Here is a 23,434-nt window from a genome sequence, read left to right as displayed (position 1 = left end):
CCCACATACTAAAGAGGTCCTGGCCAGACCTCTTTAGTGGCAAGTGTGAAGACTGCGGCAACCAGGAAGAAGGAACCTGGCGGCACGTGTACTGGGAATGCCCTACAAACCCGCTACCTGCCACCCTCCGGGTAGAAGATGGCCTACCGGTATGGGAAACCTTACTGGTTGCCGAAGACATCGGCACGCAACTGGAAGTCATCTCCAGGGCGCAGAAGATCGAAGACAAGTGGAAGAAACGCCTATGCATGAGACAGTCCCATACCCCCAACCCTTCGAACCCGTAAACTAGACTTCGGCCTATTGTTTGGTTCAATAAAGTTTTCAACAACAACAACAACAACAACCACTTTTTGAGATAAGTCTCTGCGGCAGTTTCCCAACTGAGTGTTCTAGTAACGTTGCTCGGAGCTCAGCCGGGCCTGAGCTCGCAACGCAAGAGCGCGTTTCATCGGTATCATGCCTAGAGATATAGTCACAAAGGCTCGAAACAAGCATAGGCGTCACTATTTTAGAACGCCGCTTTTAGGCGTCCGTCTCCGGATTTCGCAGTGTCGGCGTCGGCGTAACCGCGCTAGATTTAGCGGGAAAATTCGATTCCCCACTAAATTTAGCGGGGAATTTCAGTTTCCCCGCTGGATTTAGCGGACAAATTCAGTTTCTCCGCCTGATTTAGCGGGAAGATTGACATCACGTGGCGTCAATACTCCCGCTAAATCTTGAATTGGTGTTGAGGTCACATGACGTCAATTTTCCCACTAAATTTAGCGGGGAAACTGAGCTTGTTCATAGGTGACGTACTTCCAAGTCATGTAACGTCATTTTTCCCGCTAAATTTAGCGGGGAAACTAGATTGGTATTGAGGTCACGTAGCGTCAATTTTTCAGCTAAATTTAGCGGGAAAACTGCAGGATGAGCAGGGACGGCGCCAAAGGGAGGCGAGGGGTGGCGGGCGCCTCCTCTAAAATTTGTCCTGCCAGCCCAAAAATATGCCAGCCTTTACACCCCCCCCCCCCCCCCCCTCGCACTAATTTTCGCGCGCAGACCCGCATACGCTACATGGCTCGTCATTTTCCTAATTTCCTCGTCCCATAGAAAAGGCACTGGCTTGAAGGATAGCCAGCCTGAAGAGGTCTCATACCGGACGTTTTGAACTTTTTCGTGCCGTCCGCTTTATTTCCTTTACGCACCCCGTGAAGAACGATGCATGAATATTTGTATCGCTTGCCGAAGCTAAGGTGCGTCGCCAACCACTCAATTTCTCTGTCGCCAACCATAAAATACTTCCTGAAAGTAGCTTCACCCAAATGATTACTCGGAGAGACTTGAAATCCCATCTGCACTGCACCGTCGCTTCGTACCTGCCAGACAAAGGAACTCAAGGGCACTGTTCATGTTCTGACCGAGGAAATCTCCCAAAGTCCTGACACGCTCGGGCCGAATGCGGGTTCCCAAGGGGCGGCTTTGATGTGTCTAGGTCATCCTGCTTATTTCAAGTCTCTATGGGGTCCTTGAAGCAACTTTGGTGAGCCTGGCGGTTCGAGAACTACCATGCTCCCATCATTAGTGACCCTGGGGCAGGCACGGAGTCCCTTCGAGGGAATATCCCTCGAGGTTGGAGGAAAGCTGAAAGTGTTTCTGTATTGTGTGTGTGTGTGTGTGTGTGGGGGGGGGGGGGGGGGGAAATAGAGAGAGGGGGAGAGAGGGAGGTAGGGAGGGAGGGAGGAAAACAGTGGAAGTGCTGTATTTTGATAGAGGGCTATCGAAACTGGAAGAAAGCTCTTCAGAAGGAAAAAGGACTACGATGCCACTCCAACAGTGCGGCACGCAAGATGTCCCAAACATATCGGCTTCCTTCAAGGAGATGAAGAAAAGTGGCGCGGCTAAACAGTCGCCGTGTACCTTTGCCAGGCGTATTCAGCAAAGAAGGGAGAATCGTCACTACATCTACATGATCGCTGACGTGCTCCGGTTTTAGGGGACTGCCTAAAGAGCAGATGATGAGTCACGACAAGCGTGAGCGTGCTTATTTAGTATTGCGGAATGTAAACATGCCTGAATATTTTGCAGGTGAAATGCTACATTAACCAGAGTTGTACATAGGCTGCAAAATAATGAAATAAACTGAGCTGATTTCTATTAAAAACTCCCTAAGTGCCAAGTTATCGTCCCTGGATGTTTGTTCTTTTAGTCGGATCGAAAGCTCATGCCTCCCCAAAAATGCCGTGCGCCTCCCTACTGTCCCCTCACTAAGAAAAGCCTGGCGCCGTCCCTGACTGGATGAGGGGAGGGTATGGAGGAGGAGATGGGCGGGTACACAGGAGGAGTAGGAGGGGAGGAGGTGTTGCACATATAAGCTCTCTATTTCGTCGACTGATGACTTTGTCGGTGACCTTGTGAGGTCGACTCGTGAAAGACAGGACAACCGACTTCGTTGGGAACCTTCGTTTTACTGACCTAAATGGCTCCCCTCGCGCCAGCCCCTCCCCTCATCTTCTTCTTCTTTGTAAGCGGACAAGAGTCTTATGTCAGTCCCTGTTCAGTTACAATTATTTTACATATATCCTCCCCGCCCCCACAACGCGAGGAAAATACATTAAAGTTCAAATGGTTTCCAATGGGTACAACAGTTGTACTGGTCTTTGTGTCACTGAACCGGATGGTAGTTTTATGGTACATGCCCTCACATTTCCGTCTCTTCCAGATAGTACATCAATGACACGAACCAAGGTCCACAGATGTCTCGGGGCAATGTCGTCGTGCAGGAGTGCCACGTCTCCGATTTTCGGTGGTCGGCTGTTAAAAGGCGTTGCTAGGTGTGCTGATCGAAGCTCTAGGAGGTATTCTTTTTTCCAGCGTACCCAGAAATTGTTCATGAGCTTCTGTCGATATTGCCACCGTCGTGAAAGCGCATCTCTTGAGGACGCGACTGGGTGTGGCGGCTCCGTCTCTGGCAGGGTTGTCAATCGTCGTCCGATGAGTAAGTGAGCCGCAGTTAAGGCTGTTGGTTCGCTGTTATCTGCGTGTAAGTAGGTCAAGGGTCTAGAGTTGATTGCTGCTTCGATGTCGATCAGTACGGTAGTTAGCTCTTCAAAAGACAGACTTTGTCGTCCCAGAACTTTCCTCGTGCACGTTTTCACCGATCGCACCATTCTTTCCCACCAGCCGCCCCACCAGGCGGCCCGCTCTACGATGAACTTCCAGGTTATTCGGTGGGTACTGCAGAAGTCTTGTGATCCGGTACTGCGAATAGCCTCCCATAGAGCTTTCAGATCCTTCGCTGCTCTTTTAAATGTTAATGCGTTGTCGCTATAAATTGTGGTCGGAATTCCTCTTCTAGCCACGAATCTCCTCAAAGCCAAGAGAAACGATGCAGTGGTCGTAGAGGATACTAACTCGAGATGTATTGCACGAGTAGTCGCACAAGTGAAGAGAGCAATGTACGTTTTAGCACATTGTCCCTTTGAGCTGGCGAATAACGGCCCCGCGAAGTCGACTCCGACAACCTGAAATGGGTGTCCCTCTTCCACCCTGTCCCGTGGTAGTGGAGCTACTGGAGCCGTGGCTGGCTTTGCGCTGAATTGCCGACAGGTCCGGCATTGAGCGAGGATCTTCTTCACGATTCTTCGTGCTCCTGGCAGCCAAAATCTTTCACGTAGTTCTGTCAATGTGGCCTGCAGGCCTCCGTGTACTGTTCTAAGGTGTGTTGCAGTGACCAGCGGCTTAGTGTACGGGTGGTCTCCCGATAAAAGGATAGGGTGTCTTACGTCTTTCGTGAAGGTAGCTTGATGAAGTCTGCCTTGTATGCGCATGATTCCGGTTTCATCAAGAAACGGCTGTAGATCACTTATTTTAGATATTGTAGCAATCCTCCCAGTTTGTATTAAGCATTCCTTTTGAGTGTGTTTAATCCAGAAAAGTTCCGCATCCGTAATCTCTTGTGTAGTCAATGGTAGTTCAGCTGACCCATTATTTTGGCGGCAATTGTGCACAAATCTTTTAACCCAAGCAGTTACCCGCAACATCTTGGTGTAGCTGCTGAAATTTTCTATCGCCAAAAGCGCAGCTTGTTCATGTACAACAGTCAGTAGCGTTTCGGTTCGCTGCTGTTTCTCCCCATCAATGTCTTCAAGGTTCTCTACGGGTGTACTAACTGGCCAGTTTCGCTGTTCGAGGGCAAGCCATTCCGGCCCTGACCACCATACCTGTTGAGTCTCTAGCTGTACTACAGTCTTTCCTCTAGTGAGAGCGTCGGCTGGGTTCTCGTAACCTGGGCAGTGGTGCCAACTGGACGGATCACTGAGTGCTTGTATTTCTGCCACCCTATTGCACACAAAGGGTTGCCACTCGGTTGCCAATCCCTTAATCCAGCCAAGTGTTATAGTAGAATCTGTCCAGTACCATATTGTAACGTTGTGGCCCAACAATGAGCTACGAAGATATGTAGCAATGCGTGCTCCCAATAGCGCTCCCATCAGTTCTAATCGTGGAAGGGTTAGTGTCTTCAGTGGAGCAACTCTAGCCTGGGAAAATATTAGATTCACGCTGACTTCTCCTTTCCTGTTCACTGCACGGAGATATGCGCAGGTACCATACGCCAGAGGGCTAGCGTCGGTGAAGATGTGAATCTCCAGCTCGCTTTCACCTTCGACACCCAGCAGATATCTCGGCGTCGTGATTTGTGGTAATTCCGTTAAATCGGCGCACCAGGATTTCCACTCTTGCAAAAGAGCCTCTGTCAGAACCTCATCCCATCCAAGTCCGCATTGCCATATACGTTAAAATCAAATTTTCACTCTTATGGCATACGGCGACAGGAAACCGAGGGGATCGAAGATCCTAGCCGAGGCCTTGAGTACGGAGCGCTTTGTGTTCAGATTTGTAGAAAGTATCTCCAAGAGATGATCAGCAGAGAACTTGAAATGATCCGCGTTTTTTTATCCCACACCAATCCCAATATCTTGGTGACCTCGGGGGACTTAAATGGCTTATTTTCGGATGAATGATCGACGTTATCCGCTCTTTAATCAAAGAGTTTCTGGAGTTGAGAAGAATTGGTGTTCCACTTTTGCAGTTCCATGCCTGCTTCCCTGAGTAAAGTCAGTGCTCCGTCAGCGAGTCGCTGTGCCTCCTTGATGTTCGCTGCTCCAGTTAGCAGGTCGTCCACGTAAAAGGATCGGAGTAAAATAGTTGCGATGTCGTTGTTGGGTCCACCCGTTTTGCAAGTGGTGCTGTATCGTAGCCCCGAGTAGGAAGGGACTGGAAGTTGTTCCGAAAGGAACCCTCGTCATGCGCCACTCCTTCGTGTTTGGTAGTAACTCGTTGGGCTTGGGTGTATTTTCAAACCAAAGAAACCGGAGAGCGTCCCTGTCACGCTCCGAGATGACTATTTGTAAAAACGCCTTTTGTATATCTGCTGTGATGGCCACCTTCTGCATTCGAAATCTGAGTAGAACGGGCAAAAGCCGCGTGTTGATTGTTGGACCCTTTTCAAGGTGATCATTGAGAGATCCGGTGTTTGCTGCATGGGAAGATGCGTCGAATACTACTCTAAGTCTAGTTGACTCCGAGTTAACTCGAATTACTGCTCGGTGAGGCATGTAATAAACGTGCCTGTAGGTTGATGCATTTAATTCTATCTCTTCGGCGTGTCCATCTTTAAAGTAACTACGTATTGCTTTGTCATACTGGGCGATAGAGCCATCTTGTGAGAGACGGCGTACAAGACTTCGGAGCCTGGTTTTGGCAATCATGTAATTATCTCCAAGGGTCGTTTTTGTCTCCTTCCACGGCAACGCGACCTCATACCGACCGTTCTTTTGTCGGATGTTTTCCTTGAATTGCTCAAACACCTTTTCTTCCTGTTGTTTCTTATCCATAGGTTCATCCACGATTCCAATGGTCTCCAGTTCCCAGAAATGTTTTAACGCTGCATCATCTTCTTCGTCAGCCCCTCCCACGTTCAACACGCACACCATCAAATTTGTGGTATTATCTGATAAGACACTCACTGTGCTCGTTGGACCCTGAAAGGTCTATCCCAAAGTCGTTGCGATGGCTACTAGCCCGGTGTTGCAAGATGAGCGGCGTGTCTCGCCGTCAACAATTTCCACATCTGGTCCGCTCCAATTAAAAGGCTTATGCCCGCTTTCACTTGAGTCGATGGAAACATCAACTTGTCGGCGATGTCTCCTGGGATAGTCTTGAGAAATGTGTGCTCTACTGGAGTTTCTATGATGTTTTGGCAGATGAAAGGCACGACGACTGCTTCTAAGACATGATCCGCTGTCTTATATTGGCCCCTAATATGGATTCTAACTACGGTGAACTTCTGCCTACACCTGTTTGAGTCACTGCAAGCAAAGGTGTTAAGTTGCATGATACGTTCCCCGACAACCTTCAAATTAAGCTTCCTAGCCAAGTCTTCCCTGATGAAAGTCTTTTGGCTCCCTCCGTCGATAATGCCGCGGATGTAAGCTTGGTTCAGGCCGGTTCCAACCCAGCTTCGGAAGGTTTGTAATAGGAAGCTCGGAGTCTGTACTGTCGGGGTACTACCGGCGGTAAGAACGTCGGCAGTCTCCTGAACGGTTGACAAAGCTTCCCACGCCGAGTTACACATTGAGGTGACATGTGTTCCCCTGCATCCGGTACATCTCTGTTGACTACGGCAATCCCTTGATCGGTGACCTCGCTTCGTGCAACGAAAGCATCTCATGTCTTGCGCTAGCATTTTCTTTTTCTCATCTAGTGTGATATCCGATGGACAATCACCGGTACGGTGAGTTCGATAGTTGCAAAAGAAGCAGGTGTTGTCTGTTTCGCTAGTGTGCAACACCAACGTTGATGGTGGATTGGCGCCTTGCCTCTGATTTTGAGCCACTGTTGGCACGGTTGTCGGCCTTCGCTCGAGTGGCGATGACTGTTCTCTGCTCTATATCTCCACGCGCATAAAACGCAAGAGTTTATCCAACTCCTCACCTGAATCTGTTGGCGAAGGCGAGACGTCGTCTAACGGTTGTCTATCGTCAGTCGTTCCGGCTCTTTCTCTCCCGTTGATTGGAACTCCAAGCCCTATCCCGTATCTTTTGAGTCGATGGTACTCCACCAGTATATCGTTTGGGAGGTTGGACAGGAGTACGTCCACCACCATAGTAGAATACGTTGCACTCGAAACGCCTAGGGCACGCAAGCCACGAATGTTGGTCTGGACGTGGTCGTAATTATTCCTTAGTCCTCGTACATCTCGATCTGACTTCACCGTTGGTAGGCTTCGATCGCAGTCTTTCGAGGTACTCACGCTGAATGCGTTGCTTGTTCCCGAAGCGTTCGGATAGTATTTCTATGGCGTCCTTGTAGCACTCTGCCGTTGCTTGTAGCCCGGAGATAGCACTGGCAGCTGGCCCACTCAGCAGGGAGCGTAGATATTGGAATTTGTCTCCCTCCGTGAGTCTGGTGTTACGGTGAACGGCACTTTGGAATTGCTCCCAGAAGGGCTGCCAGAGGGTAAGCTCACCTTGATACTGCAGTAGTTGTAGTTTAGGGAGTTTCACGCCCGTGGCCTGTGGTATGACTCTGTCACTGTCGTCTCCCACCTGGTAAATGGCTGGTGCTGCCGGTTGACGCTCGATTTTGTTGCGTACCTCACTGAGGGCTCTTGCTACTTGATCTTCGTAGTCTGCCACAGCAACATAGTCCGCTTCGAGGTCGGCATCGGTGATCAGTGGCTCAATCTCTTCGTTGACCTTGCGGAGTTCCTCGTTGCTGGCGATCAGCCTGTCTCGTAGGTTCTTCAGGGAGTTGATGTCAAGGGTTGTTGACTGGAGCGCAGTCGTGATATCGGTAATTATCTTCGTGTTCTGGCTCCGTCGAACCCTCCGCTTCGTCTTCAGCCGATCCATCCTGATGTTGATTCCTCACTTCCAAAGGTCCCGGGTTTCTTGCACCATTAATTGTTGCACATATAAGCTCTCTATTTCGTCGACTGATGACTTTGTCGGTGACCTTTTGAGGTCGATTCGTGAAAGACAGGACAACCTAGGGTGCCTCAATGTCCTTCTGTTTAGGGTGATGCCACCCTTTGTAGTACCAGATGCCGACAGCACGCGCTCACGGGAAAAATACAAAGAAATCGACGAAAACAAAATGTCGCCATAGCACAGTCAGCGCCACAAGCGCGTGCAGGGACACGCTCTTTCACGCGCTTCTGAACAAAAAATAAAAATAAAAGTGTGTGACAAAATGGCGAGATGCCACCACCCTAAGCAAAGCGCACATGAAGGCACCCTAGGACAACCGACTTCGTTGGGAACCTTCGTTTTACTGACCTAAATGGCTCCCCTCGCGCCAGCCCCTCCCCTCATCTTCTTCTTCTTTGTAAGCGGACAAGAGTCTTATGTCAGTCCCTGTTCAGTTACAATTATTTTACAGGAGGAGAGGGTACGGAGGAGGAGGAGGGGCATGCCCTCGCCACCATACCATCCCTTTCTCCTCCTCAAGAGCTGCGCTCTAATTTCGCATTACAGAGATTTGTAAAGGTCTTTCTTTTTTTTTTTTATTGGTTGTCTCTGGTGTAAAATGTCAAAACAGGCACTGCCAAATAAACAAATATTAAAGTTATACTTGAGTCCTATATCTAAACGGGCGGTGCAACGATATTCAATTGAAATATTTTTCACTTTACACGACCTTACTGGCACTTGTGAAGGCGCGTTCACACTCTTGCAACCGAGTACGACCGAGAAAGACTTCTTGAGACCGGATGCGCTGAGCGGAGCTGGTCCTAAGAGATCGCAAGAGGCTTAAAAACCGGTTTGGTCTCTCTCGGTCGTACTCGGTTGCAAGAGTGTGAACGGGCCTTGAGACTCAAGGATACTCGCACGCAACGCCACTGGCCAAGATACTCATTTGTTGCGGTATAATTTCAAGGACAAAAGCGAGCGTTTTCATTCAATCTCTCCTTCGCGAAACTTGATGACGTAACTGGGTGATCGCAGTACCACCCAGTGACGATATTTGAATGCGGCTTATAGATTGGTCCCGAGCATTGCTTTGACACTCGATTTGGGCTCGTGATAATCGATAGCAGGACAAGCATTCGGGTAGTGGACCGTGTCCAATCGCTGCAATGACGACATGCAAGATGGCCAAGCGGCCACCGCACGGCCATCTTGCATGCAGCGAAATAGCATTTTTGGAGCGTCGCAGAGGCTGGCAGTAGCATGCTGAAGACACGTTTTCTACTCGTTCGTCGTCATTTGCCGAAGAAGTGATTAAACCCTTGTGAAAACGGTTAAACATGCCGTTGAGAACACGTGGAAATTATCACGAAAGCGTAGCACAGCAGGAGAAAGGCACAATTCGTCGAAAGCAAATCTGGTCTCGAGAGGCGTGATAAAATCTTCCTCGCACGCCGAAGTGCTGTCTCTCTGTGCCTTCGCACGCGGCAAGCGCTCTTCACCTCAAGCCAGGCGCCCGGCGCTAATCACATGACGTAGTGAAAGGAAAAAGGAACCCTGTCAGGATAGAAAACAAAACTCATACTGTAATGTCTGAGAAAAAAAAAAGTTTGCAAAACAATAAAATGAAGGCAGAAAGGAACTTCATATTAACACCCTCCCCCCCCCCCCCCCCCCAACCCGCCCCCCCGCATCCCAAGTCATTGACGTCTCAGCCACTTCAACCCCTCCCCCTTTCTCCCCCCCCCCCCCCCAAAAAAAAAAAAAAAAAAAACGTTTTTGGCATTGTTGCAGTAAATAAAAACAAAACAAAAAAAATGCAATAGTAGAAATTGTCACCACACGAGGACGCTACATACCGCTCAAATACGTTGATTGTGCCCAAAAGTTTTGAACGTACGTATGTCTAGTAAGTCAAGCTTCTTTCTTCCCTCTATTCACTTATCAAGCTATGATGGCGGCACCCATGGTTTGAAGCGGCATTTCGGAACCCGTCTCGTAAGATCATATTTCGTTGTAATTCGAGGCTTTATTTCTATCACCTAGCGGAACTAACAAGCCTATAAGTGCTCGATTATATTATACACGTATTACAAGTTTAACGGACAGTGACTAATGAATGCTTTGCATTGAAAGCGCCAAGCAAGAAGTGTGTTCGATGGTTTGACTGTTTTGACTTGAAACACGGCATTATGAAGCGTCTTAAAGTTGTTTTCGGGAACTTTTCTTTCAATAAGGGATTGTCGTCACACTTATTCAATGTATCATGACGTCCAAGAACAAAACATCGAGGTGGGCAAAAGTACTACCGTAGTTTAGTTCGGTGTGTCAAGATGACATTGGTCCAAACTTCTTGTTCATTAACTTTTTCTTTTTTTTTCTCGTAATCGACACGTTTGGTTTTGAATATTGACCAATCTTGTTTGAACTATAAATATGAATGACCGGAGTGTGTTGAGTAATGCCAGTAAAATTAGCGCGACAAAATCCTTTTTTTGTTGTCATACGAGGGGCAGTGCTACATTTCGTGGTACCGTTAGCGCACAACGTAGGTGAGACTAACATTTAAAATATCTTGCTGAAAAAGGTGTATTTTTCAAATATCTCAGCAGTGTTTGTTTTCTCGCCTAGTGGGACCAGACAATTCTTTAGGGGACACAGTTTTGTTCTGGAGGGACAACAAAATGGACAAACAGTATCTAAGATATGTTTCATCCAGCGGCATAGCCAGGGGAAAAACTTGTGAGGCTTCAGCCGCCCCCCCCCCCCCCCCCCCCCCACCTTGCCCCCGCCCCCCTCCCGAAATCCATCCGACCCTATAGACCAGTGTCCGCGTCAATTCCAGGGCGCCGCCCTTTTTATCTACGCTCGCGCCACCACGCGGAGAGAACTGGCAGGCAGGAGGGGGGGCTGCGTTGGCGGCGTTGCTTTGGGGAGCTAGATGCGGCAGGCTGTCCGAATGCACCGGCACATCGTGAACTATGTCTTCACCAGAAGCCTCCGCGACCCGTTCTTCAACAGATAAGATGTCGTGAAAATTCGAGAACCCATCTCGATCAAGAAAACAAGAGAAAAACTTTCTTGTCTTAAATGTTCTCGGTGTCTGCTGACCCTCGACATCCGCGTTTCAGTCCGGGTTCATTGCGTAGTAAATATTTCGCTACCCGCTTTCTTGTAGCTTTCAAATGCTTGATTGTTGGCTTCTTGTATACGACATTACATTCGTGGCACGTTTGAGACCGATTTTCGCGATCTGTTTGCCTTTCTGCGGCAGCGCGGCTCCGCCGAGCAGAAATGAGTGGGAGGCGTTCACTTGATCGAACGCCGTTTTAGCGAATGAAAACGAGACCACAACGTTTCATCGAATGGCTAGCGAATGGGTCTAGTTACATAGGCAGCTCGGATTAGCTTTCTTTTGTAATGTGGCGCCTTGTCTGCCGCTGCGAAGCGGCGTAAACGAGGGCTCCGAGTATGTTAGCACGCGTCCCCCCCCCCCCCCCCCCCCCCCCCCCCCCCACACACACACACACACACACACACACACACACACACACACACACACAAACACACACTGTGAGCGTCTGGGTTCGAAACTATTAATTGCCAGTTCTAAAGGATGGTACTTACTTGAAGTGGGAGCTGGAATTCTACGAGGTAGCACGAGACACTTACTATCGGGCAACGAAACAGGGTACCTGTGGGGGGCGGAGTCTAGGAACGCTACTGATTAATATTGCGACAGGCGATCAGTTATGATAGCAGACGAAACTTCGACTCGTTTGTTCAGAAGTTCGCGGTGATATTTTATTAGCCCTCGTTACAGCACATCAAGGATCTTGGGCAGTGAAATTCACATCACGCAGGCTCGTCCGTCGTAGTCAAATGAGCGCAGTCGACGATGAGGTGTAATGAGCTACTAAGCTTCAGAAGGACAATGCGCGTGAGAAAGAGTTTTAAGGAAATCCAAAACACCGATCCAGCAGACGCACGTACGTACGCTTACTCCGGACTTCATGAACCCGACGGCGCAAGATCAAAGAGCACCGCCGCCATCGCCACCCCGGTTTTCTCTGCACTTTGCGCGACGACGGCACTGCAACGGAGGGCACTCGCCTCGGCGTTAACAATCCGCGAAATAGATTAATTTCCCACTGTTACAGCCATTCCAAATGATAAATGAAAATACCTCAGCGTTGTTGAACATCTGACGACACAACCAACACAACTGTGCCACTGGCTGCGTGAGCCTGACACAACTGTGCCGAGCCCCTGCTATAGGCACCGTTGTTGCTCGTGAAGGCCTGCTTATTTGTAGTTGAGACAATGATTCCACGTATTTCGTGGTGCTTGCAATAACTTCGAAGGGCAGGGGAACCTTCTCACGAGGACATTGAAGACACTCAACACCGGAGCCACCAAAGCAATCGCACAAACCGTCGCCATGTTTGCTTCTTCTTCGTCACTCTCGGCGCGGTCAACTCGTCGCGAGATGTTTTCTGGCTCGGCTAGATGGAAACCAACAGCGGCAAAGTGGCGTATGGACACACGGCTCTCACATTACGGGCACTATACTCACATACCGCTGTAAACAGAACCGATGCCGGCGAAACGGCAGTCGGCACACCAGCGAAGAAGCCCTCAACGGGAAGCGGCGGCGCAGGCCGACGCAGCCCCCCCTCCCCGTGAGCGTCTGGGTTCGAGATTATTGTTCGCTTTTGCTCCTTGCGGTCGAGGCTAAAAGAGCACTTCCGGACAAAGGTCTATAATATACACATGCATTTTGACCCCCTCTTCCCCTCCACACCCCAATTCATGGACATCGCAACCACCTCAGCCCCCTGCTTCTCCCCCTTAAAAAACTTTCTGGACACAGTACTGGCTTCACCATCTAAGCATTTAGCATGAACTAATCAACAATAAAAAAGCCATCATGGTTTCATAAAACTTGTATTGGTATTCAAGATGTCCCGTGAATGTCTAGCCATGTTTCCTCTGACGCCAAAGAAATTTGTACGAGCCGATAACCGCTCACGGAACTGTCCACGGGCAGTTCCGTGGCCTCGGAAACCATGACAATGACAGCCAGCCCGACGCTTTCTGGTTTACACTAATGATTGACAGTGTGAGCAGCAACATTTCACACTGTATTTTGTCTTTTGGTCAGGCCATTGGCAGTCCGGCATCATGGGCTTGGAGCAGAGCAGCCACGCCGGAGTAGCCCACAAGTTGGGCAAAGTGCACAAGAAAGGCTCTTCGCCACGTCCCTCCATCAGCTCCGATTCGGACGTGCCTTACATATCGTCGACGGTGAACAATCCCATCGGTGGTATGTTTTTTGGCAACATTTTTTATGTCTATATATCTAGATTTGTACGGAAGAACTGAATGCGTGACATCCCAACTATCCGGCAAGGGAAAGTAAACTATGCTCGACGGCCTCAATACGGTGTCTGGAACTCTTCTGCAGCCAGCGTGTCTCTGGTCACCGACAAAATGAGGACGGTACGGCATCTCTTTCGAACGCCCAGGCTCCAGCATGCGCTCATTGCCTTCCACTGTGCTTTGGTTGCGCGTGTACGCTCGAGGCTCATCAAACTTTGAAGTGCTGTCAAAGGGAGGAAGCTTGCACTGGAGGCGGGGCAACTTGATTTCCTCCCTGACGTTCTCCCTTTATCAGTGACTGTAGCGCCCTATACTGCCCATGCATCGAACGTGCCCGAAGAGGCTACAAGCTTTATCGCAGGAGCTGGAGTGTGGTGCTACGAGTTGCCGCAATCCTGGCGGTTGGTTACAGAAGTGCATCTGAAGAACTCTAGCAGACGCAAGCGTTGCTGTTGTCATTGTGGTGTCTTGACCTGTGCCCACGGTAGTTTCTTTCTGGCCGGCCGGCTGAAGAGCAAGCTGCTGCGAGCTAAGGTCTGTTGTGCAACTTGTGTCTGCCGCCACTGCTGCACCACAGCCAGGACTGCGACACGGGGTGGCATTGCACATTTTTAACATCACCAGCCAGAAATTAAGGGGATAAAAGTGAAGACGCATCACAGATCAGTCGACAGACATGTTCCTGGCACCACAACCTCGGTAAAGTGGCATGTGGTTGTTCTCGGAGAGAAGGTGCAAAGCCTTCGACGGCACATTTAGGTGCTCTCTGGTCAACTCTGCTAAGTATGCTTCGTTCTTAGTTCAGGTCCAACGTCTGTATGGGGCTTTATTCCTATCTCGTGAGGGTGCGTTCCTCTAAGTTTCCGTCGGCACGATTTAACCCCTTCCCTGTCCCTTCCCTTCCCTTCTGCTTATCTTCTAAGTTTTTAAAAATTTAGTGGGATTAGGAACGACTGGCACTTTGTGGGAAAGAGACTCCCATAGACCTCTAATAGCCGGCAGTGTGAGCGTGAGCAGCGATGCGGGGTCTGCTTCATCTGTCCTGCGCACAAACTAAAGTGTGCGGAGCTTTTGTTGGATTGCTCTTGCAGTGAAACGCTCCGCAATCTGTGCCATTTGCGTTTGTGTTGTTTGTGGTAGTATGTCCACGGGGAAAACGAGCCACGTTTATACTACGTATCACTTTATGATGAACAACGGAGGACTTTACGAGCCATCTGAGCCAATCTTATGCCGCACAACTGTCACGTGACCTTCGGAATAAATGCGGCGGTGCGTAGGACGCATAGTTGTAGTCACGTGACACACACACAGTGCTGGATCGGCTGGAATGGCTTGTAGCATCCACTGTAGTTCATTGTAAAGTGATATGGAGAATTGGAGATTATAGTCACCCGCAGGATTAGAATGATGGGGAGGTTCTTCAGCTGTTCCATCTCCAACACAAGCTTCCAACCTTTAATAATGTTTCAACGTCTAGTGAGCCTCGAGTGTGCATGCTCGGCCAAAGCGTACCGGAAGGCAGCGATTGCGCGCTCAAGGCATTCGAAGGAGGCACTCTGCCGTTCTCATCCTTATCAGTTATCATAGAAAGGTTAACAGTTCACATTGCACGCAGCCCACAGAGCGGAACGCAGTTCTTGCAATCGCACGTAACCTACACCTTCCAGCTCTGCCTCACTCCGGCTTATGACCCCGCCCCCACTAACGTCTTTTCTCTAACATTGCCCGCCCACGCTTCTCTTTCCCCTCTTTCTTTCTTTCCCTCGTCTCCCTCTGTTCTCGCGCTGGCGGGAGGGGGCGGTGCCAGAGTCCCCCAAGCTGTCGAGCAAGAGCCCCGCCCACTTGCTGCGCAACTCGCCCCGCCCTTCGCCCAAGCCCCGCCCTCACTCGTATGCCGGAACCTCAGGTCACGACATCGTGGTGGTCAAGGAAGGCAGCCTTGACATTCAGACAGTGGACACGGATGAAGACCTCCTCAAGTTGCAGGTTAGATGCCTTCAAATCTCTTTCACATGCATGTATTTGTGGCAAATTACCCTTTTCAAAAGCGTACTCCAACTAGTAGCTGCTGCATCAATTTTCCGAGTCTGCCGTTGTTTGGGCACATGCTCTAAATATGTACTCTTTTCAAAAGCGTACTCCAACTAGTAGCTGCTGCATCAATTTTCCGAGTCTGCCGTTGTTTGGGCACATGCTCTAAATATGTACTCTTTTCAAAAGCGTACTCCAACTAGTAGCTGCTGCATCAATTTTCCGAGTCTGCCGTTGTTTGGGCACATGCTCTAAATATGTACTGGACATGAGGGTTGTGTCAGCATTTGCCGTGAACTCTGCTAAACTTGTATCGAAAATGAAGGGTGCTTCAGCGTTCGGCAGGGACTTGGATCCAATCACCCGCTTTGTGCCCAATGGATGGATGGATGAATGTTAATGGCTACACCCTTTGTAATGTGTGGTAGCTTGCGCCACCTAGCCCAAGAAATGGCAACTGCCAATGTTGCTCAATGGGGCTTTGAAAAGCGTCTATTGCAGCAGGAGACTAGAGCCACTCTAAATGCTTCCAAAGAGAGCAGAATAATGTTAACTTAAGTACCGCCTCTCGACAGCTAGCAGCGATTGCTACCGAGGCTTTATTTCCATTGACATTGGCATGAATGTTTGAAGAAAAACGTTTCTATTTGCCTACTGGGCAATGTATGATATGAAAACTTTTTTACATTATTATTAGGCTTTATAAAAATACATTCATTAGTGCAGGGGTGGAAGCGCTGCGCCAATTGCGCCACCCTGCGCCAATTCACTTCCCTGCGCCAGCCTGCTCCAAAACGCCAATTTCAACTTTTTTTTTTTTTTTTTTTTAGTGTTTTCTCTAAATTTAGCGAAAAACGATTGGACACGTGCCTCCATGTGGTGTGTACTTTTGCTTAGGTGTCACTGCGGGTGACTCGTACCAAATCGACTGGGGCTCCGAACCATGTCTAACCTCAGGGCGAGGCGCCGATTTTAGTTCATCGAGAGTGCGATGTCGTCTTTTACTACAAAGAGCTTGATATACAAACACATCGGTTTGGTTTCGGGCATAGTTGGTTGGCGCGGTTGGAGCGCGCATGCAGTTGCCCGTGGTCCCGATTTGCCGTGATCGTGGGAGTTGGTGCCTCGGCACCGGTGGGCTACCTTGGCCATTAACATGAGCAGAAGTAAGTGGTCTTTACTAGCTTTACCTGTTATTTGGTAGCCTACCTAATTTGGACGCTTAGCCGTGAAGAATCGCGAGCACAGGCACATCCGTTTTCGAGCTCAATTTTTCTTATCAAAACGAAACCAAAACCATCATTGTGTGCGCGAATGTGCACGCTGTCGTGCGGTGTCTCCCGCCGTCAGACCACTAGCGAAAAAAATACCCGCGATCTTAAGCGAGTTGGTTAATTGGCAGTGCTACACACTTTTTTGTTTCTTTCCTTTAGCGTGGAGGAGTGGGGGGTGACATCAGAAATGCCGTACAACACTCTTGCGCTGCCGATTCCTGTCAAGAACGTACCTTAACTTGCTATAGCCACCCTACTCGTATAAGTTTCGGGTATAGGTGTATCTGGTTGGGGGGGGGGGGGGGGGGGGGGTTGGGTAGGGTAGAGAGAAGTTGGTGGGCTTTTTGTCACGTAAGAAGGCAGCCTGCCCCGCAGGGATCAGCGCCTGATCAGCTACATCTCATTTTCAGTCTCGTTCAAACTGTCTTCTCTTAAAGCACTTCTACTGAGTGCACAAGAACTCATAAGCAAGGGTGAGGCAGTTAAGGACATGGACAAGGTGGGGAGTGGACACCTCCTGCTAAGAGATGTGAACTCTAAACTGCCCAGAGTACTCGAGCGCATAAAAGAAATTGACTCTGCTCTTCAAACTGTGAAAAAAAAGGTGAACTTCAGTTGTTCCTAAATTACACAGATTCAGCTTAGTCACAACCCCTTTTTTTTTAACATGGAGCCTGTGGGCTCTTCTAGTCAGTGTTTATGCTGCATATGTATTAGTGGCTGTGATATCTTTAAGACAATATATTTTTCCATCCAAAGTAATATAGATATAGCTTTGTATGTTAACTTGGGTGTAGGGATTACTGTATTTTATGAACAGGGATTAAGAACATTTGTATTTAATGAAAACAGGTCAGCAAGGACTGCTTTATTCTGAGACATGTTGTGGTACCTTAATTTTTTTATGGAGACACGCAATGCACAGCATTTTATGGAGTACATAAGGTTGCGTTGCTCTTCTAGTCGATGCTTAAAGCTGCATATGTACGAGTGACTGTGGTAGTTTAAAGATAAAAAATACACATTTTATTTTGCATCTGAATTTTTGTCAAATGTCAGTAGCCTTGTATTTTGTTACTAAACTTGATATAGGGCTTTTTAAATAGTGATTGAACATGTGTATTCTTTATTAAACAAAAACTGTAGTCAGCGAAGGTAGTTTATCTGACACCTTGCAGTGGTTTAGTTTTATGGATACATGTTTACAATTGGTCTATTAAGTAGACGGTTTTGTACTGGCGTGGCTCAAGCTAGGCTTTTATTGTCGGGGCCTCCCATATAAAGTCTATCATGACTCTGCCTGCTGCCGGAATGGTTCTCAAAGCCTTTCCTTTGCATAAATTGCCAATATTCCACATTTCAATGCAATAGAAATAGAAATGTGTGTATGTATGTTGCTTGAAAATTATTTTGGGATGTGCATGCATATATTTTTTCTACATTTTCACATTTAGAAACAACAAATCACTTTTAGACATTTGTTTGACCTCCGTGACCTGCTGCAAAACCTACTTCGACGGCTACAAAACTTATTTTTGCTGCTCCCGAGCTGCTCTAAAGCGAGCGTTTTACTGCTCCAAAACTGCTCCAAAGTGGGACTTTTGCTGCTCCCAGCCCTGATACAAAAGGCTCTAGCCCGCTTCCACCCCTGTTAGTGTTTAAGCTTTGAACAAGCTCGGCGGTCTCATTTTTGATTAGAAATAACCTTAGCAATGGTGACCGGGTGGACAACGTGGCGAGTAGTGAATGCAGTCCCGTCTCGGTGTGCTTAAAGGGACAATGAAGGCAATTTCGGACATCTTTTTGGCGATTGAACTGGGTTCCAGGTACATCTCGGGCCGCGTTGCCCAAATTTCAGCCGAAACCGGCGCTTGTGTGCCGCGCGAATCAATTAAACAGTCGAGGTAATAATCGTACCGGGATCGACTGGGGCGATGCCCCGAGAGTTGCGGGAGAAGCCAGGAGAAGCGGAGCTCACGTGACTGATGCGGGGTCAAGAAGCGCGATGTAACAAGAGACGCGTCAGCGACTGGTCGAAACGAGAGACGTGCCCTCGGTCACGTTTTGGTTCGCGATTTTTAGAAATACTGTTCTAATTTCCGCTTGAATAACCATGGAAAGTATAAATCGGACCGGAAATGATTACTAAACCGTAAATAAAGCAGCATAATTGTTTTTTTCATTGCTACGTTGGACGCAAAATGGCCAACGAGCAACTATGGGTACTTCGGCATGCGGGCCGCTCGTTACCAGCTGGGCGGTCTCTGTTCGGGTGATAGCAGAGGCCGCCACACACATACTCCCGTTCCGTTTGTGTTGGGTCACTGAACGGAAGCTCGAACTCGCTTGCGAGAGCGGCATTGCCGTTCATGTTGACCGATTCGACGAAACGACCGCGCCACCGCGCTGCTATAACCCACCGCGGTGACCAGAGTCTTGATCTCCTAAATACTACCGATACAAACTATTCACACTTGACGTCACTCTCTACGTCACCTCCGTTTTCGGAGGCCCAGAAACAAGAATGGAGATTGTTCAGTTTCGTTTTTTTTACTTCTTTCGTAGACACAAAAATACGCGTCACAAATGTCTACAAAAAATTGGGCAGCATGCTATGTTCCCAAGAAGCATAAAAACACCATTTAAAAAAATTAGATACAATCGTCTTCATTGTCCCTTTAACATCACTCAGAAAGATTGTAGAACCTCTGTTCTTGTTTGGCACAGCATGGCCTATGTTGCTTTTTGCGCCATTAAACACCTAATAATCAATCATCAATCTGTTCTTGTAACTAGTGCTTTCTTTCTCCACAAAGCACGTGTCCTTAGTTATGAATGTCTAGTTCCTTTTTCCTCGCATACTTTTCACATATATCCAATCTTCATACATTTTTATTCAGTGTTGTTGTTCTACAAACTTTGAGTAAAGATAATCATAAAGGGCATATGAGCATCTTAATATTTTTGATCGATCTTTATTTCGACATTTCGTCAATCTTGACACCATTCCATTGCATCTAGTAACTACTATGGAGTCTTTTTAGGAGAGGAAACCACGTGACCAACATTGACTTATCTGAAAATTCCGGTGCTCGCTCTGTTGGGAAGGTTTGCCAACAAAGCTTCTCTGCTCCCTTTAGAAACTCTTACTGCTGCACTTTAGCAGGCTGCCCCATGGTTGGGAGATGATTCTCAATTCCCTCTTGTGAATGGGCACGGTGTTGTAGATGAACAGTTTTTTAGACTAAACTAATCAATGTCATTTCCATTGCTTACTAGCTGTCAAAGTCAATGCTTTTTCATTTGCGAAACGTTGCCTTGCAATGCTTCAGCAACCTCTAAAGAAACTGAGGCAGGTCAATCATGCGCAAAAGGCACTCGACCGCCAGTATTTTTGCGGTGGAAAGTCGTATTTTGAGTTGCGGATATTTCTTTCGATTGTCAGGCCCCTGCGTTAAGCTGGGCATGCAAATGCAACTTGTCAAAGGCTCTTTTGAGTGTGCCTCATGCCGGAGCGGCGCTCATTTAATGGCAAGGTTGGAACTCCTTGCCTTCAGTGTTGAAAGAACGACTGACTGGTCGTCATTTAACAAAAGGCAGTAACAACTTTTCTATACAGATATCTTAGTACTCCTGTCAGTCATCAGTACATTGGCTGTTGTTTCGTTGATATGTCCAGTCCGGTCTCACCGTTTCTTGTTATCGCCTTTCCGGGTTTCGGCACAGTGCTGTAAGAACGGCTGACTGGTCTTCGAATAAATAAAGTCTGTGATAACGTTATGATGCAGATATTTACGTTGCAACTGTCCGGCATTGTTCGTTTATGGCTGGGCCTTGATCATCCTTCTCACGGGCAATTATTTTCATGGTGCCTGGAACGCACCTTCGACCGGTGGGCTACCTGCATCATCCTGCCCGTGCATCAAAAGTGGCCCCAAATTTGCATCAAAGATGTGGAACAGGAGCCAGCATGTCATGAAGTCAAAAGTCGCTATCTCGGCAGTGAATCATAGAAATGCTAGCGAAAAAGGCGACCAGACGCAACGGTCGCTGTCGTGACAGGTCCCTGTCTTGTGTCTTCTTTGGTTCTTCTCTGACTGCAGTGCGACCTAGAGCAGAACTGGTCTCTGCCACATCCACCGCTGTTGCTGTGCCACTGCCAAAATCGTGGCAGGCAACATTATTAGCTGGGCTCAGTTACGGAACTGCCCATTGACGCTGCTTTCACTAGCAGCACCCCCACCCCCTCTGCTTCCGAGGTCTGCCTCCCGTCGCTTGACGTGCCACCCCTTTTGAGGGGAATGGCTGCTATGGTAACTATAGTTACGTAGGTTTTGAAGAGCATCAAGATCAGGGGTCTACGAACGCTGACCTGCAGCTGGCCACAGTCCTTCCACTGAAGCCCGGCCTGCAGCCTACTTCCATCAGACACGCTGCTACCGGCGTAAAAAAGAAGTGTGTGTAAAGAAAATGCATCGCTTTACACTACCAATGCGGAAACAAAGATAATAGAAAGAATTATATAAACTGCATCGTAACATAGGTCCTCTCACCATATTTTTCATTTATGTCTGTGTAACTATGTTGAAATTCCTTTGCACTCTCACTTACATTGTGCCTAGTGTCAGCGGTAGTTTTATAATTTCCATTAGCCTTCGCACTGTGCGAATGTGCCGAAGTTCCCATGCGCAATTGTTGTATAATGTCAAAATTAACTAAATATTAAATTTTTAAGTGAAGTATATGTACTGTCGAGACCAGTTACAACGAAGTCGGTTATAACGAAATAGCAGCTGCAGCGAAGCGATCACGATTTCCCATTCTCTTTTGCACTTCATTAACCAAAGTCGGTTATAACGGAATATCAGATATAGCGAAGTGATTTTCAATTTCCGTTGACTTTGTTATAACCGGTCTTAACAATAGTCATCCACCTTAGGGTTTTTTTAATACCTACTTTGACACTCATTTCTGTGTTTGAATGCTTATCCAGGTTTACTTATTTGGTTCTTCCTCATTTTTGCTTACTCCTTTCCTGGCCCTCGAGACTGAAAGGTCCCAAATCCAACTTCGTAGCCAAGAAGTTTGGAGACCCCCGATCTAGATTGTGCTTCACCGTAGCACCTTTGAAGGATACACTTTTATAATGCGGCCTCTAGGTGGCACTTTAAACGGTGGGCTTGAGGGCAGGGGGGTTACTCCCTTCTGCAGGAGTTCCACAACTGAACTGATCTATTAACATCGGCGGCAGGCAACAACACGGTACATGTCATCACGCAGAAATCGAGGAACCACCTTTGCGTACGTCGTGAACACACCAGCTAGAAGTTTCTTGCAGGCACCATAATTTTTTTTTCTCACGCTGCTCGTTCCAGCTTTTTCGTTGAGATATCCCCTCATAAAAGGAAGTTTGAACACGCAGGCCATCCCCCAGTTCCTGCCCATCCTACGAGGAAGCCTGCACAGCCCCATCATCTGCGACGCAGACGTTGCCGACAAGCTAGACCACCGGGCTGTCAACCGGCTGGCCTCCCGCTACCAGGACCACCTGCGACAGTGCTCCGAGGTGGTCAGCACTGAGCAGAATGCACTGGCCAGCCGCATCAGGGAGGTGCGTCGAGCTTGCATTGCCTGTAAAACAAGCTCCGATTTTTTTTAAATATACGCTTATTCAGCGAGAATCATGGATGGTTCAGACATTTGCATTTTCTCGTAACAGCTTAGAACGCTGGCACCATCTATTGGGAAGCCTTGGAACACTTTCGACTAGCATATGTATTGTTTTAATTTTTTATAAATTTTTTTTAACCGTTGTGAAATTCCGCATTGATCGATCCCTCTCCCGGGAGATCTCCGTCCGGTTTTTTTAGCTTAATGTCTGTAACATAAAAATTTCAAAACCTCGCCCACCTCTCAATTCCCATCGGGCATCGCGAGATGTCTGACAGGAATCAGATGAACCGCGTGATCTGCGGTTGGTACGTGTGACAAGCAAGTTTACAGCGGGTTCCTGTGTTTTTGTTCACGATTTCTGTGCACCCTCAGTTCCCATGACATGCTAATTCGCAGCAAGTGCCCGGGTTTTCGTCCACGATCTGCACGCGAGGTATCTGTTCCCGTGGCATGCAAGTTTGTAGCTGGTTAACATGAATCTGCTGCATCCGCTGTCTGTGGTATCCTTTCCTGTGACACAGGAGTTGGTAATGAATTCCCACTTGTTTATCACGTTGTGAAACACTAATTTTCTGCGGCTGCGACCTGTGGATCAGTCTCCGTGCCACGAGGTTTTTATTTATCATAAATTTTTGATAAAGTTTTGCTATCTCATCTTTAAAAATTGTCCACCTCATGCTTTTCACCATTTATCTCCTCATAATGGGTGGGCACCCTTAGGGGATTTTATGGTATGGATTTTGCATAATTTTGACATTGTTATGGACGACCATTTTACATAGCTAAGGCATAGATTTGATCTTTCAAATATTGTGAAATCTTCAGTCTAGCTATATGCAGTGCTACCTGAGTGATGGTGCCAGTGTGTTCTCTGGTTGCGAGCAGTTGCTAGGGAACGTAACACACTCTAGCACAGTCAGACGCAAATGCGTAGCCTTTAGTCGCCCCGGAAATTCACCAACTTCTGTCTTCGTCACAGAGGAGTGATAGACATTTTCCTAAGTGTCCCCGGTGTTGCGTTCACCACACCAAATAGCATTCTGCAAGTACACAGTTACATATGCCACACACATGTACTCACAGAGTGTGTCTAACATAGTTACACACGCTCAACGC

General features: G+C 48.0%; 2 protein-coding genes across 4 annotated transcripts in view; one reads left to right on the top strand and one right to left on the bottom strand.

The window, feature by feature from the left end:
- LOC121837827 (lipase 3-like) overlaps positions 1–23,434 on the bottom strand; it is a 213,600-nt gene that overhangs the window by 34,103 nt on the left and 156,063 nt on the right. The window lies entirely within an intron of this gene.
- The window catches only part of LOC120845320 (BLOC-1-related complex subunit 5), a 30,706-nt gene continuing 17,114 nt past the window's right edge, over positions 9,843–23,434 (top strand). Inside the window, exons 1-4 of one of the 3 annotated variants that reach the window (XM_040217158.3) lie at positions 9,843–9,953; positions 13,120–13,281; positions 15,148–15,326; positions 22,068–22,256. In XM_040217158.3, the coding sequence (XP_040073092.2) occupies positions 13,140–13,281; positions 15,148–15,326; positions 22,068–22,256 (510 nt within the window). In that variant the 5' untranslated portion in view covers positions 9,843–9,953; positions 13,120–13,139. The remainder of the gene's footprint in view (positions 9,954–13,119; positions 13,282–15,147; positions 15,327–22,067; positions 22,257–23,434) is intronic. The other 2 variants (XM_040217160.3, XM_042293264.1) reach the window with 2 other exon arrangements.

This window comes from Ixodes scapularis, unplaced genomic scaffold (assembly GCF_016920785.2).
Source record: "Ixodes scapularis isolate PalLabHiFi unplaced genomic scaffold, ASM1692078v2 PGA_scaffold4__175_contigs__length_147842914, whole genome shotgun sequence".
Taxonomy (NCBI): domain Eukaryota; kingdom Metazoa; phylum Arthropoda; class Arachnida; order Ixodida; family Ixodidae; genus Ixodes; species Ixodes scapularis.
Note: the sequence above shows the minus strand (reverse complement) of the source record. Positions and strands in the feature narration are given on the sequence as shown.